The 15,596-nt window shown below is 47.0% G+C and overlaps 1 protein-coding gene across 1 annotated transcript in view; it reads left to right on the top strand.

The window, feature by feature from the left end:
- LOC147125073 (ATP-binding cassette sub-family C member 5-like) overlaps positions 1-15,596 on the top strand; it is a 243,980-nt gene that overhangs the window by 147,630 nt on the left and 80,754 nt on the right. The window contains exons 14-17 of the mRNA XM_085997000.1: positions 3,418-3,621; positions 7,364-7,489; positions 9,832-9,943; positions 14,869-15,081. Of these exons, the coding sequence (XP_085853126.1) occupies positions 3,418-3,621; positions 7,364-7,489; positions 9,832-9,943; positions 14,869-15,081 (655 nt within the window). The remainder of the gene's footprint in view (positions 1-3,417; positions 3,622-7,363; positions 7,490-9,831; positions 9,944-14,868; positions 15,082-15,596) is intronic.

Raw genomic sequence — 15,596 nt, forward strand, 5'->3', positions numbered from 1 at the left:
GAGTCATTATCACTCTCCTGATCTTCTGAACTACTGTCTGTCATTTTTTTTACTTTCTTGTACTTTTCCTTAGTAGTTCTTTTAGTGTTGGTTTTCTTTCCCGACCTGCAGACTCTTGCTATGTGTCCCACTTTTCCACATTGCCTGAATACTTTGTCCTTAAACCAGCAGTCCTTCTGATCATGGGTTGTTCTGCTGCAGCGATAGCACTTTTCTGCTCCATATGCCATTTCGTTAGTGCTATATTCTTGTGGTTTCTGTTGTATTTCCGCAGCTCCCTGTGCTGCTGCTTCGTAGGATACTGCCACGCTGAAAGCCTTTTCTAGCATCAGGTCCTTTTCTGAAAGTAGTCGTTTCTGGGTTCCTTCACTCTGGAGCCCGCAGACAAACTTATCCCTTAAGGTATCTGCCAGTCCTGCTCCGAACTGGCAGTGCTTCGATAACTTGTGTAGTTCCGTAAGATAGTCAGCATTGCTCTCATCTTTGTGCTGGTTTCTTTTATGGAACTTGAATCTTTCTGCTATCAGCAGCGGTGTAGGGTTTAGATGTTCCTGTAAGATATTGACAATCTCTTCAAAGCTTTTCTCCATTGGTTTAGCTGGGGTAATTAAATTCCGCAATAGGCCGTACGTTCTCGCGCCCATCAAATTTAATAATACCGACGCCTTCTTTCCATCGGCCACCTCATTTGCCTTGCAGTACACTTCAATTCTTTCCACATACGTGGTCCAGTCTTCTATTTCATTGTCGAAAGCAGTGATACTGCCACTCTTCGGCGTCTTGGGTGGTTTAAAATGGCGCCTCCCGCGCTTTTCCTTCTTCCCCAATGGATTAAAATGGCGCCTCCCGCGCTTTTCCTTCTTCCCCAATGGAATAAAATGGTGCCTCCCGTGCTTTTCCTTCTTCCCCTTGCTGCCAACGCTGCTCCTAGCGTTCTAAAGAGTAATGGCGGCGCCCCGCGGCTTCGGCGCGTCTCTCTTTTCCTTCCCCTCGTTTTATTTTCTCTAACGCTGCCTGGCTCTTGAGCACCGACCGCGCCCTGTGTGCTCCACCCTCTCTCTCTTTTCCTTCCCGACGACGCTGCACGGCCCCTTTGCAGAGCTGCTCGATCGAGCTCAAGCCCGCCGCAGTCCGGAAGGGTCAGCGCACTACCTGCTACCAGCACGATTTGCTGGAACACCTTGACTGGGGAGCCAAGCCCAGCTCTCCACAGCCTCCCCTGCGATTCTCTGAACTCCGATGGATCACTGGGCGGTTGCCCGCGGTCGACGCCCGTTGCTCTGACTTCGACCTCCAAGAAGCTTCTTTTCAGGGATGGATCCCCGTGAGGTGATGCAGTACTGCAGGTGAGTTCGAACCTGCTCGTCGCCAGTGTAGTGTCCGCGTATCAATAACACACAGACTGCAGGAGAACGATAATAACAGGTGTTTACTGAACAGAGGGTATGCTGGAACTGATAGTACAGAAGCCTGTTACGGCTTTATATACAGGTATGGTCACTGCCGGTACTACAGTATAAAAGCAGTTCTCTCTTAAAGGTACATACACAACAGTAGCCATGCTTTCAGCTGCCTAGGCCCTAAGCTCTGGAATTCCCTCCCTAAACCTCTCCGCCTCTCTACCTCTCTCTTATCCTTTAAGGCCTTCTCTGTGCCTTGGGATGATTTACTACATTAAAGACGCTATTTAAATGCAAGTTGTTGTTGTTGTAGAACTTCAGCTCATTATCTTATTTTTACAAAAACTATTTGCCCACTTATAGCACCTTTAATGTAGTAAAATGTTCCAAAGTGCTTTATAGAGGCAGAAATGACCAGACACTGAGCAATGGTGAATAGGGGGTTGGAGTGATGATTGAAGGCTTGATCCGAGAGGTGAATTTTAAGGAGGCTTTTGAAAGAGGGAGGAGAGGAAGTTTTTACTCACTGGTGTATGGCTGCTCTGATGCACAGACATGGTATGCAGAACAGATTCTTGTTAACAATTTAAGGAAACTTTAGTTTCCATAAGTAAGTATCTGTAGGTTGTGCTTTTACCATATGGAAGTTATTACTGAATTATGAAAATCAGCCAAGGGCAGGACTGAATGTGTTTCCTTAGGAATGAATAACTTTGGCAACCAGCAGCTTTGGAGATTGTTAAAAAGAAGTGAGATGCTGGGAAAGGGAGTAGGGAGAAGCCAAGGGACAGTGTGAGAAGTCAGGATGGGGACACAGAAAATGGGCGAGGGAGACATTATAACACGATAACCCAGTTCACAGAATCACAGAAACCCCACAGTGCAGATAGAGGCCATTTCGGCCCATCGAGCCTGCACCGACACATATCCCACCCGATCCCCGTAACCCCTACACCAACACATATCCCACCCTATCCCCGTAACCCCATGTATTTAATCCCCCTAACACTAAGGGTCAATTTATCATAGCCAATCAACCTAACCCGCACATCTTTGGACTGTGGGAGGAAACCGGAGCACCCGGAGGAAACCCATGCAAACACAGGGAGAATGTGCAAACTCCACACAGTTGTATGAATCCTGCTTGAATACAAGGTCCTTTTAGTGACTAGTGCAGAGTGGGAATACAAATTGAATGCCGCCTGGCCTGACTGTTTTATCTAAGCATATCTGAACTTTTATCCCCTTTTCTCCACTCTTTTGCGAATTGTTATTCATGCTGGGGTATGGTTTCATGGGTACTAGCAACCCTCTTGCCCCTCATCCAAATAGCCATTTTTCATGTGCGATCTCAAACATGAGTGTTGGTAGCTCAGATATGGGCAGGTACAACAGAACCAGATTCTGTCCTCTCCCAGTGACCACTGCAGTATATTTTCTAACAGGAGATCACTGGACATCAATCAGGACCAGGAACCCTGGCTGAATTCCTTCACTCACTGTTCTGGGTCAGGGACACGAGCCAGTTGTAGCACCCCCACTGGTATGTTTTTAACTGTTACACCCATCACTACTGATAATTAAACTGCCAAATCATTGACGAAAGCTAATACAGTCCCTTTGCTGAAAATGTGTGTTTTGATCTGAACAAGTTTCTTTTTGTATTTTCTTGTGGGTCAGGCAAGTTATTACATAATTACATTATGGGCGCTCAAAGCTATTATAAAAACCTGAAATTTCGCATGATGTAAAACAATCAACCATGCATGCTCGATTTATGACTGGTAATTGTAATTTATTTTTACGTTACTTGTAGCCTAAGTTGCTGGACATCCATTTTAATTGTATCATTGCGTTAAGTAACATTTTTGAGCGAGGTGGAATTCACTGAATGTGTTTTTTTTTAAAAAGCGCAATTCAACATTGTTAAAAGATCAAAAATCCTCACGGTAGTTGTAGCTAAAAAAATCACTCTCAGATATTCAGATATCATTAGGTTCACAAATCTTCACCACAGGTTGGAGAACGTGGTGCCAACCTCAGTGGAGGACAACGGCAGCGGATTAGTCTTGCACGTGCTCTATACAGTGATCGAAATACCTTCCTGCTAGATGACCCACTGAGTGCAGTAGATGCCCATGTCGGAGCTCACATGTTTACCAGTGCTATTAAATCAGGAATGAAGGGGAAGACTGTTCTCTTTGTAACCCATCAGCTTCAGGTAGGTACAAATTCAATAACATTCATTATAATTAAACCTGAAGATACATATTGTGTGAACAGGGGATTTAGGAGATGAAACTACTTGTACATCCTGCCAATGCAAGCCAGCAATACAATTTTCACTTTGATGTTGAACAGTTACATTGCATCCTTGTAATATATATTGTTATTGAAGCCATCTTGTAACACAAACCAAAATTAGCATTTCAAAAAAAATCTGAATGACAAGCAATTTTGTTTGTGAGTATCCTAGTTGTCTGTTTCAGTTTTCTTGAATTACGAATGCCCCTTTATGTTACTGTGCATCTTCTAACTGCAGCCCTGATTCCACTGACAGTGCTATAATATAAATGAGACAGTGCTTGTGTTTATGGGAGCATAAAACTGTTTCAGTTGCCACTGGTGATCTGGAATTCACCCTTCAGTTAGAATATAGTACGAGTGTTTCCTTTGTACTCAAGGCTGATGATGTCAACAATGAAGGGAGCACAAGTTCATGGTAGATGGGTGCATTGATGACTATTCAGGACGATACTTGACTGACATTGTCTACCACAAGCCTCACATAAGCACTTTCCTGGGTGTTCTCCTGTTGATCCCTCTGATGTTGCTGATCCTTCCGTTTCTTGCCCCTTGTCTCTGTAAAATAAGGTGGGGGGAAAGCCATGTAGTAATTTGACCATGTTTTACTATATTTTAAATGTGACCAAGTGCTGTTGGCTTTGTAGGTGTTTTTATATTGTTGGTACTGAGGCCTTTAATTTAACCTGTCAGTCTCTAAGGAAAAAATAGCTTTGTATGATACTGATGCTCGCTTGAGTTTCCACTAATTCTCCGCCGAAGTTACGCCAGATGATCGGGAGAACCCCTGCCAAAATCTTACCCCACTGTGCTTAACCAGTAAACTACCTTTAGTGTGAACCCAATTGAAACTGATAAATAATCCCCAAAAGATAAATTCCAAAATTAAGGTTAAACTCCTAAAACCAGGAACCATTATCAGCAATAAAAACAGAAAATGCTGGAAATACTCAGCAGGTCAGGCAGCATCTGTGGAGAAAGAAACAGAGTTAACGTTTCAGGTCGAAGATCCTTTGTCAGTACTGGGAAAAGTTGGAGATGGAACAGGTTTTTAAGCAAGTGTAGGGGCAGGGAAAGGGGGAGGGGAGGAAAGAACAAAAGGAAAGGTCTGTGATGGGATGGAAGGCAGGAGAGATTAAGGCCTAGAAATTCGGTGCGCCAAGCTCGCCTGGGCGCCGGAATTACCGCTGCGATCGGAGCCGTTGCGCCTGCCGGAAATTCAGCTTGAGCGCCCCAAGAGGGACGCGGGGCACTGATCGAGGCGCCCCGCGTCCCTCTTGGGGCGCTGAAACTGAATATCGCAGCGCAACGTGCCGCAGCGCCACACGCTGTGGCACGGCGCGCTGCGGTACTGCAGGCCTTCCTCCCCTTCTTAAGGGGTAGGGGCCTGCACCAGCGCGATCAGAGGTCGCGAGTGCTAGCAAAAGAGCCCGGCACTGAGGAGAAGTGCCAGGCTCTCGGGACACAGCCGGCACTGCCCGGGGGGCGGGGGGGATCAGGAGGCCACCGAAAAAATGGCCGCCCCGCACCTCCACCTTAATTTGCGCCACTACCGCCACAGGTAGGCCCCGTGAACCGGGCGCGATTTGCAAACGGCGTTACAGAGGCAGGCGCTACCAAATATCGCGATCGGGGCGGTAGCGGGGCGCTGCGCACACCGATGACGTCATCGGTGGCGGCGCAGCGCTACAGGCTAACGCCGCCATTAGCGCCCCGTTAAATATCGCGGGAGGCGTGGCCAGTGGCGCTAAAGCCACTGAGTGCCCTCTTTAGGCGCTAACTGGTGGCACAGCCCACCGAATTTCTAGTCCTAAGAGACAAAAGGGATGATGGTACAAGGCAAAAGGAGATGGTAATGGGACAAGTTAAAAAACAAAAGAGGACTCTAGATGAAGTGTAAATGGCACTGGCAGGATGACCAACAGCTGCCACATGAGACAGAAAAAAAATGATAGAGGCAGAGGTTATGATCTGAAATAGCTGAACTCGATGTTGAGTCCAGAAGGCTGTAAAGTGCCTAATCGAGAGATGAGGTGCTGTTCCTCGAGCTTACATTGAGCTTCATTGGAACAGTGTAGGAGGCCGAGGTCAGAGTGGGAGTGGAGCGGAAAAATAAAGTGACAGGCAACCAGAAGCTCGGGGTCACCCTTACGGACTGAATGGAGGTGTTCCGCAAAGCGGTCACCCAATCTGCGTTTGGTCTCCCCAGTGTAGAGGAGACCGCATCGTAAGCAACGAATACAGTATACTACATTGCAAGAAGTACAAGTAAATCACTGTTTCACCTGGCAGGAGTGTTTGGGGCCCTGGACAGTGGGAAGGGAGGAGGTAAAGGCATCTGTTGCATCTCCTGCGCTTGCACGGGAAGGTGCCGGGGGAAGGGATGTTGGGGTTGATAGAGGAGTGGGCCAGGGTGTCGCGGAGGGAGCAGTCCCTCCGGAATGCTGAAAGGCGAGGTGAGGGGAAGATGCGTTTGGTGGTGGGATCACACTGGAGCTGGCGGAAATGGCGGAGGATGATCCGTTGAATGTGGAGGCTGGTGGGGTGAAAGATGAGGACAAGGGGAACCCTATTGTGATTCCGGGAGGGAGGGGAAGGGAAATAGAACGGACACTGTCAAGGACCGTGTCAACCACAGGTAGAGGGGAATCCTCGGTTGAGGAAAAAGGAAGACATGTCGGAAGCACTAGTATGGAAGGTGGCCTCGTCAGAGCATTATCAGCATAGTGCAGGTTCTGCAATACAACAGCCACTTTCCTGTTTGGCAGAGGGAGTGCTTCATCTTTTCTCCATAGAGAAGGACACCATCAGTATAGAGTCATGTGTCAGATAGACAGCTGATTGAAGTTCCAGGGGATGGAAAAGAAGGAAAGAAAGAAAGACTTGTATTTATATAGCACCTTTCATGACCACCGGACGTCTCAAAGCGCTTTACAGCCAATGAAGTACTTTTGGAGTGAAGTCGCTGTTTTAATGTGGGAAACGCGGCAGCCAATTTGCGCACAGCAAGATTCCACAAACAGCAATAGATAATCTGTTTTTGTTATGTTGATTGAGGGATAAATATTGGTCAGGACACCGGGGATAACTCCCCTGCTCCTCTTCGAAATAGCGCCATGCGATCTTTTACGTCCACCTGAGAGAGCAGACGGGGCCTCGGTTTAACGTCTCATCCAAAAGACGGCACCTCCGACAGTGCAGCACTCCCCCAGCACTGCACTGGAGTGTCAGCCTAACTTTATGTGCTCAAGTCCCTGGAGTGAGATTTGAACCCACAACGTTCTGACTCAGAGGCGAGAGTGCTACCAACTGAGCCACAGCTGAAACTTCTAGTGAAGGAATCGTTAATGATGCACGTCGGCTCCTTTTTAGCATTATAATTTGTGAATACAGCTACGGTTATTTAGGTTAAGGAAATTATTTGTTCTTTTCAAAGTTTTCCTGATTAACTCTGATTTAACTCAAAGTTTTTTGATAACACGCATTCTGTCTTATTTTTGCCCTGATAAAGCACATACTTGTTCGCAATTAGTTTCACTCAATAATTTGATCCAAATTCAATGAAATCTGAATATTAATAAAGAAGTAGGAAGGGGGATTAAAAACTGAAATATATATTTTTTTCAATTCTTATGTATTTGATTGCTTATCCTTTACAGTATCTTGTAGACTGTGATGAAGTGCTATTCATGCGGGATGGATGTATTGCAGAACAAGGCACACATGAGGAACTGATGACTCTTAATGAAGACTATGCTGCCCTATTTAATAGCATGCAGCAAGCTGTAAGTGTAACACGGTGACAAATAATCTCCATAGAGAAGGACACCATCAGCATAGAGTACACCTTGAGTCATGTGTCAGATAGACAGCTGAATGAAGTTCCAGGGGATGGAAAAGAAGGAAAGAAAGAAAGACTTGTATTTATATAGCGCCTTTCATGACCACTGGACGTCTCATTTAATTTAACATTGTAAACTTATACACGACAGCTTCCTGGAAAAACAATAGTGGAGTGGGTCTGTTCACTTGTAGTCTACACCTCCCTGCTCGTAAATATTTATCATGAAGAAGCTCTAAAAATTGGTAAATAATTCTGGTAATTTATATTATTTTTATTATTCTTTCCTTCTGAGTTTTATATCCTCCCCGCTTCTGAAGGTGTAGATTCCTTGCTGGGGTTTGATTTCACAGGTGCCCGTTGCTACCTAGTACCTCACCTAAGTGCTATCCAATCATAGCGGGCACTCTGCCTATCTTTATCAGGCATACACATGTGCCCATCTAAGAGGATTATTGGGTGGTGATCAGGAGTGAGAGCTCTGAATTATTTTCCCCTTCCTACCCCTGAGGCATCTATCCTAGCAGAGATCAGCTAATTCAGCACAGACCAGAGATTGAAACAGAGACCTTCCCGGTCTGCGTGGGTCAGATGCTCACTGGATAAACTATGCTGAGCCATTGGGGTCATCCTAATTTATTTTCAATAATTTACTATTGTACATGTTGACATGATGTAGTTAAGAATTTTGTACTGAAATATCATGCTTGATATTCCCAGGTGTCTGCTTGTATTTCCATTGAGATTTTGATGCAATGCGCAGTTTAGTAGATTTGGTAGTAGAACATTGGCATCTGCAGTAACCTCCCAACCCAGTAAAAAAGAAAGACTTGCTTTTATATAGCGCCTTTCTCAACCACCGGACGTCTCAAAGCGCTTTACAGCCAATGAAGTACTTTTGAAGTAGAATCACCTGTTGTAATATAGGAAAGTATAAGTATAGATTCTGGTAACTGAGGAGCAAAGGATAGGTTGCTTGATAATTGAATGTCTTAACCTCAATGCCTTGCCAACCAATACATGAAGTGTGTGATATTGATTTTCACTCTTGTTTTCAAAATGATAAAAGTGAAAAATCAGACATTTTTGCATTTAAGCCGACAGTTATACTGAAACAGTCCAAGACTGGTTTGTATTTGAATGAACAGTAGCTGCATAGATTGGAGTTATATTTCTTAAAATGTTCAGGTTCTGGAAGTCAGTTGGGTGGTGCAGGCACATTGATGTATGTACATTCATGTACGTGTATGTACATTGTAACAAAAGCAGACTAAGAACGAAACATTAGCTGAATATACGGGGCTAAAGGTACAAAAACTCTTCAGCATTTTCAATATACTTTATTGCTGAGCTGTGGTAGTGGGTGTTGACCCAAAGCCCTGCTGAATACTCAAACTTCAATGCTGTCTACAAACTGGAAAACTGACTTAAAACCTTCAAGAGCCAGGAGTTTCATTCTTCCTGCTTTAAAGTAAAATTAAATCAGATTGTTGATCAGACTCCAGAGTTATGCTGCTACTTTTGCATAGCTCTCGAATAATTCAAGCTTTAGCTCTAGGCATGATTCAGTTTGGTGTGCAATAGCAGCCTGACGTCCAATAACAGCTTATAGCTCGTGGGTACACTCAATCAAAGTGAGACGTGGTAAGATGGTCTGCTGCCAATGAGAACAAGATGCGTTGTCCACCTGTATGACGGAATATTAATTTGTATGCATGCACTAAGCAGCCCAGCTTCCGAGAGCCAGCCCTTTAATGTTGTTCAGTATTTGACAGTTTTGCCATCAAACCATCATTTACGCATAGCATGTTCAATAAAATGCAATTGTGAAAGCTTTTCAGTTTTTAATGTAATTCATTTAGATGGCATAAAAATGCATACAAAGATACAGAAAATACAGTGTTGGTCTCAGTGAGGATAAATTAAAAAAGCCACAAGTCACCAGAAATTTGACTTTGGGTCCTACTGCACCTAAAACTTTGGGTGTAAATTTACAGCCCATTCACAACTGATGTAACTACAGAAGACTCACATTCTCCAGTCTTTTGCATGAGGGTGGAATGATGTTAATGAGTGATTTTGGTGGAGGTTTTGCTGAATCGGCACAGAAGATCGGGCATAGCGTAAAAACAGGCACAAGTCATTTACGCCTGAATTCCTCAATCTAGTGCACTGAAAATTGGCATTACACTGTACTTCTGCCATTCTTGTGCAGAAAAACCAAGAGGAAATTCGGGCCGATGATATGTCAGATAATTGACATCAATGTACCACATTAAATTCCAGAACCTTATTCAGAAGAACTTAAGAAACACTGCCAAGAAAGCTGGAAATAAACCTGGAAATCTTCTGTCTATGAGCAAGTCGGTGTCCATTGTGCATGGAAAGAAGAAGGAAGGTATGAGGGATGAAAAACCATCCGTAAATATAATAACATCCACAGACTTAACTTGATGATGCAGTGGCTTGTTGAAGTCCTTTTCTAAGAAAAGGGGAGGGCATGTGGTTAAAATGTGTTTTCAATGGGGGAGGAAGCTAGGTTGAAGTCCTTTTCTGATGGGTGAGGAGTTTGTCTCTATCATATGTGTGTCCATATATATCTGTATATGTATGTGAGATAGGTTATATCAATTAATATGATATATGTAATATATACTAACACAAGATTCTAAATGTATATGTATCATCTGTAACTATATAACTGCATGTAAACACAAAGATTTTATTTAACTAGAAAACTAGTTGATATTTGAACTGGAGACCACAGACCGAACTGGGGGTAGTTGGGCATTGCGGCACAGCATTGTGGGGAAAAGCTGCAGTTAAGTTATGACTTTGGGTTGTGGTTGGTGTAGATGTGGGAGATGTTTCAGGCTCGGACTTAGACTCAGACTAGGTCCCAGATTGGATACGGACATGATGGGTTTGGGGAGTGGGTGCAAGCTGAGGCTGAGGTTCAGGGTAAGGCTGGCCTCTGTGTTTACTGTGAGTGCAGTAAATCCAGGCTTAGGGTGCAGGCCAGGATTGGGTCCAAAGCTGAAGTCGAGGCCTAGGGTGAAGTCTCGCAGACCAGCCATTGGGGTAGTGGATGCACTGAGTAGGAAAACCGGGTGCAGAGTTGGTGTAGGAGTGTTGCCGCTACATATGGGATCAAATGTAACTTTTCGATGACGGGAACAATATTACCAAGAGAAGACATTACCAGAGAGCAGCACCCAATGAAAAGAGGGCCATTGATGATTGACTTGGTAATCATGCAGTTCCCACAGCTCATGGTGCTATAAATAGATGGATGGACACCAGATGAAACTCCATTAAAAAAAAAATAGCTATTTCAAGAGTTAATTTGTTTGGCCTTGACTAAAATAATAACAATTAGCCTTTTCTTTTGTGTGATAAAAGAACTCTGCTAACTTCAGAGTAAAAGCCAAATAGGGGTCATTTTAACCTTTATCGCAGGGTGAAAAATGACCGAAAGCAAATTGGCTGCCCATTTTACACCCCAATTGGAAAAGAAAATCGGGCGGGGTGTCAAATAGGCGGTAGATGATCGGGCGGGGTGTAAAACGGGCGGTAGGTGATCGGGCGGGGTGTCAAATAGGCGGTAGGTGATCGGGCGGGTGTAAAACGGGCGGTAGGTGATCGGGCGGGGTGTAAAACAGGCGGTAGGTGATCGGGCGGGGTGTAAAACAGGCGGTAGGTGATCGGGCGGGTGTAAAACGGGCGGTAGGTGATCAGGCGGGTGTAAAATGGGCGGTAGATGATCTGGCGGTGTGTAAAACGGGCGGTAGGTGATCGGGCGGGGTGTAAAACGGGCGGTAGGTGATCGGGCGGGTGTAAAACGGGCGGTAGGTGATCGGGCGGGGTGTAAAACAGGCGGTAGGTGATCAGGCGGGTGTAAAATGGGCGGTAGATGATCTGGCGGGGTGTAAAACGGGCGGTAGGTGATCGGGCGGTAGGTGATCGGGCGGTAGGTGATCGGGCGGGGTGTAAAACGGGCGGTAGGTGATCGGGCGGGGTGTAAAACGGGCGGTAGGTGATCGGGCAGGTGTAAAACGGGCGGTAGGTGATCGGGCGGGGTGTAAAACGGGCGGTAGATGATCGGGCAGGTGTAAAACGGGCGGTAGGTGATCGGGCGGGGTGTAAAACGAGCGGTAAGTGATCGGGCGGGTGTAAAACGGGCGGTAGGTGATCGGGCGGGGTGTAAAACGGGCGGTAGGTGATCGGGCGGGTGTAAAACGGGCGGTAGGTGATCGGGCGGGGTGTAAAACGGGCGGTAGGTGATCGGGCGGGTGTAAAACGGGCGGTAGGTGATCGGGCGGGTGTAAAACGGGCGGTAGGTGATCGGGTGGGGTGTAAAACGGGTGGTAGGTGATCGGGCGGGTGTAAAACGGGCGGTAGGTGATCGGGCGGGGTGTAAAACGGGCGGTAGGTGATCGGGCGGGGTGTAAAACGGGCGGTAGGTGATCGGGCGGGGTGTAAAACGGGCGGTAGATGATCGGGCGGGTGTAAAACGGGCGGTAGGTGATCGGGCGGGTGTAAAACGGGCGGTAGGTGATCGGGCGGGTGTAAAACGGGCGGTAGGTGATCGGGCGGGTGTAAAATGGGCGGTAGGTGATCGGGCGGGGTGTAAAACGGGCGGTAGGTGATCGGGCGGTAGGTGATCGGGCGGGTGTAAAACGGGCGGTAGGTGATCGGGTGGGGTGTAAAACGGGCGGTAGGTGATCGGGCGGGTGTAAAACGAGTGGTAGACGATCGGGCGGGTGTAAAATGGGCGGTAGATGATCTGGCGGGGTGTAAAACGGGTGGTAGATGATCGGGTGGGGTGTAAAACGGGCGGTAGGTGATCGGGCGGGGTTTAAAACGGGCGGTAGGTGATCGGGCGGGGTGTAAAACGGGTGGTAGGTGATCGGGCGGGGTGTAAAACGGGCGGTAGGTGATCGGGCGGGGTGTAAAACGGGCGGTAGGTGATCGGGTGGGGTGTAAAACGGGCGGCAGGTGATCGGGCGGGGTGTAAAACGGGCGGTAGATGATCGGGCGGGTGTAAAATGGGCGGTAGATGATCTGGCGGGGTGTAAAATGGGCGGTAGGTGATCGGGCGGGTGTAAAACGGGCGGTAGGTGATCGGGCGGGTGTAAAACGGGCGGTAGGTGATCGGGTGGGGTGTAAAACGGGCGGCAGATGATCGGGCGGGTGTAAAACGGGCGGTAGGTGATCGGGCGGGGTGTAAAATGGGCGGTAGGTGATCGGGCGGGTGTAAAACGGGCGGTAGGTGATCGGGCGGGTGTAAAACGGGCGGTAGGTGATCGGGCGGGGTGTAGATCGGGCGGGTGTAAAACGGGCGGTAGGTGATCAGGCGGGTGTAAAACGGGCGGTAGGTGATCAGGCGGGTGTAAAACGAGCGGTAGATGATCGGGCGGGGTGTAGATCGGGCGGGTGTAAAACGGGCGGTAGGTGATCGGGCGGGTGTAAAACGGGCGGTAGGTGATCGGGCGGGTGTAAAACGGGCGGTAGATGATCGGGCGGGTGTAAAACGGGCGGTAGGTGATCGGGCGGGTGTAAAACGGGCGGTAGGTGATCGGGCGGGTGTAAAACGGGCGGTAGGTGATCGGGCAGGGTGTAAAACGGGCGGTAGGTGATCGGGCAGGTGTAAAACGGGCGGTAGGTGATCGGGCAGGGTGTAAAACGAGCAGTAGGTGATCGGGCGTGTGTAAAACGGGCGGTAGGTGATCGGGGGGGTGTAAAACGGGCGGTAGGTGATCGGGCGGGGTGTAAAACGGGCGGTAAGTGATCGGGCGGATGTAAAACGGGCGGTAGATGATCGGGCAGGTGTAAAACGGGCGGTAGGTGATCGGGCGGGGTGTAAAACGGGCGGTAGGTGATCGGGCGGGTGTGAAACGGGCGGTAGGTGATCGGGTGGGTGTAAAATGGGCGGTAGGTGATCGGGCGGGGTGTTTAAATGGGCAGTAGGTGATCGGGCGGGGTGTAAAACGAGCGGTAGGTGATCGGCCGGGGTGTAAAACGGGTGGCTGACTTGCATCGGCTGTTTTTCATCCGGCGATAAAAGTTAAAATGAGCCCCTAAAGGTTTCAATGCAACATGTCCCTTTAATGGTATCAGTGGGCTGATACTGCTTTAAATATTTTGACCTGTTATTTTAAACCTGCCACAAAGGAGGAACTCTGTGGCCAAGTGCATTTTGCAGGCCAATTCTTTATTACTGTAAATCATTTAAAACTATTAACTTGTTACCCAGATGACTTACTATTACACAGACAGAGGCGTAGGACAGCCAATGTTTGAGTCCTTTCAAGAAAATACAGAGAGGTATTTGAAGGAGTAATAGAACTCTATGGGCAGGAGTTTCATTGGGCCGAGAAGGCGGGATTGTGTGGGGGGTTAAAATCCCGAAATCGGGGGTCCCGAACCCATTCCGTACCCAACCCGCCTCCATGCCCGTTTCATATGAGGCGGGCACCCGACCCGCACTGGGACCCACCTCCCCGAAGTGGGAAGGGATTAGTACTAATTAACTGCCTGTTAACAGGTAGTTAACAGGCAGTTTTTAGCCTAATCCCTATTTTTAATGTTGAAGTGTGGGATTCCCGACGGCTCCAAACCACGCCAAGTTAGAGGAGGTGGACCGTCGAGATGAAGGGCTTGGAGGGGTCGAGATGTTCGGTGTTCAGGTGAGTGATGGGTGCATGAGTGCAAAGGTAAGTGTGTTTGGTGTGTGTTAATTGTTTAAAGAAGTTCTACTAACCTTTACTTAACCTTTATAGCCTTCCTTCCTTCAGTTCTCGGGAGTCCCTCATCTCACCGGCACAGAAAGCAGAATGGCTGCGAGCTGTCAAAAATTGCAGCATTCAGCTTTCTGTTCTGGGGAGATCTCCAAATCAGCCTGAGAGGAAGGAATTAACTTAGAGTACAGATTGTCAGTGTTTGACAGCTCAAACAGCTGTGAAACACTGATATTTCATCTGTCAAAAGGTCTTGACAGATTAAATATTAATCTGTGACGTCACCTGTTGCCGGGTGGTCATTAATTGGCCTGCTGAGTCCGCTGGGCGGGCTCAACAAGGTCAATCAAGTCAAAATCACGTGGGTTGGCCACAACTCGATGGAGGCGGGACTACAACTCCAAAAGTTGTAGTCCCGCCTCCTACCCGACTCCTCAATGAAAATCCAGCCCTGCATGTCTCTGAATTGAGTTTCTCAAATATGTACCTGTTTGAGATTCCCTGTTTCGATTGTAAGTCTAATGAAGCAGAAAGTTAGGTGTTCCTCTGCAAGCAAATATTTTCATAAATTCTTTCTCATCAGGTCGAGGATATGGAACAGTAGTGATCCGCAAGGTGGTGTCTGAGGGAGATTTCATGTACCAGGTTAAGGTTTTTGGAAGTAGATCATATATCAAGCTGCAAGGCAGTGATGTAAGAGTGAGCGAGTCTGTGCAGAGTTTACCAGTGATGTCAAAACAGAGTCCGGCAGATTCCAGCACAACGTTTCAAACAATGGAGCCAGACGAGAATGGAGGCAAGTGAATGTAGATTTGAAAATAATGAACTTGAGAATTTTTAGGAACAGGTAAAGACAATTTGGTTCAACAAGCGTGTCTTTTGATTGCTCTTAACCCTACCCTACAATCTCCTTTTAATCCTTTTTCTCTCTGAATAGATATCTAATTGCTTCTTGAGTTAATTTACACTTTTCACTTCAATGGCTTTCCCTGGTAACTTATTCCACACATGTTATCTTGTTTGAAAAAAAAAAGTCTGATCTGAGTTCCCTTCAACTTTTTTTTAACTTGTGTCCCCTCATATTTGAACCCATCTCTGTAGTATATTTTGTAAATTCCTTTCATAATTTCAATTAACTCCTGTCAAACTTTACTGGCCATTAGACTGCACCAGATATTGGTCCCCCTGTTGAATGGTAAGCCAATCAGCAGCACGTTTAGCACTGAGATCAGTGCTCTAATCATTATAATGAGCAGGCAGCACAAATTTTGCCTGCTGCCTGGACCACTTTCAACTGCCTGTTTTCGGGCC

The sequence above is a fragment of the Somniosus microcephalus genome, chromosome 1 (assembly GCF_052327205.1).
Source record: "Somniosus microcephalus isolate GS21.2 chromosome 1, FLI_Smic_1.0, whole genome shotgun sequence".
NCBI classification, from domain to species: Eukaryota; Metazoa; Chordata; class Chondrichthyes; order Squaliformes; family Somniosidae; genus Somniosus; species Somniosus microcephalus.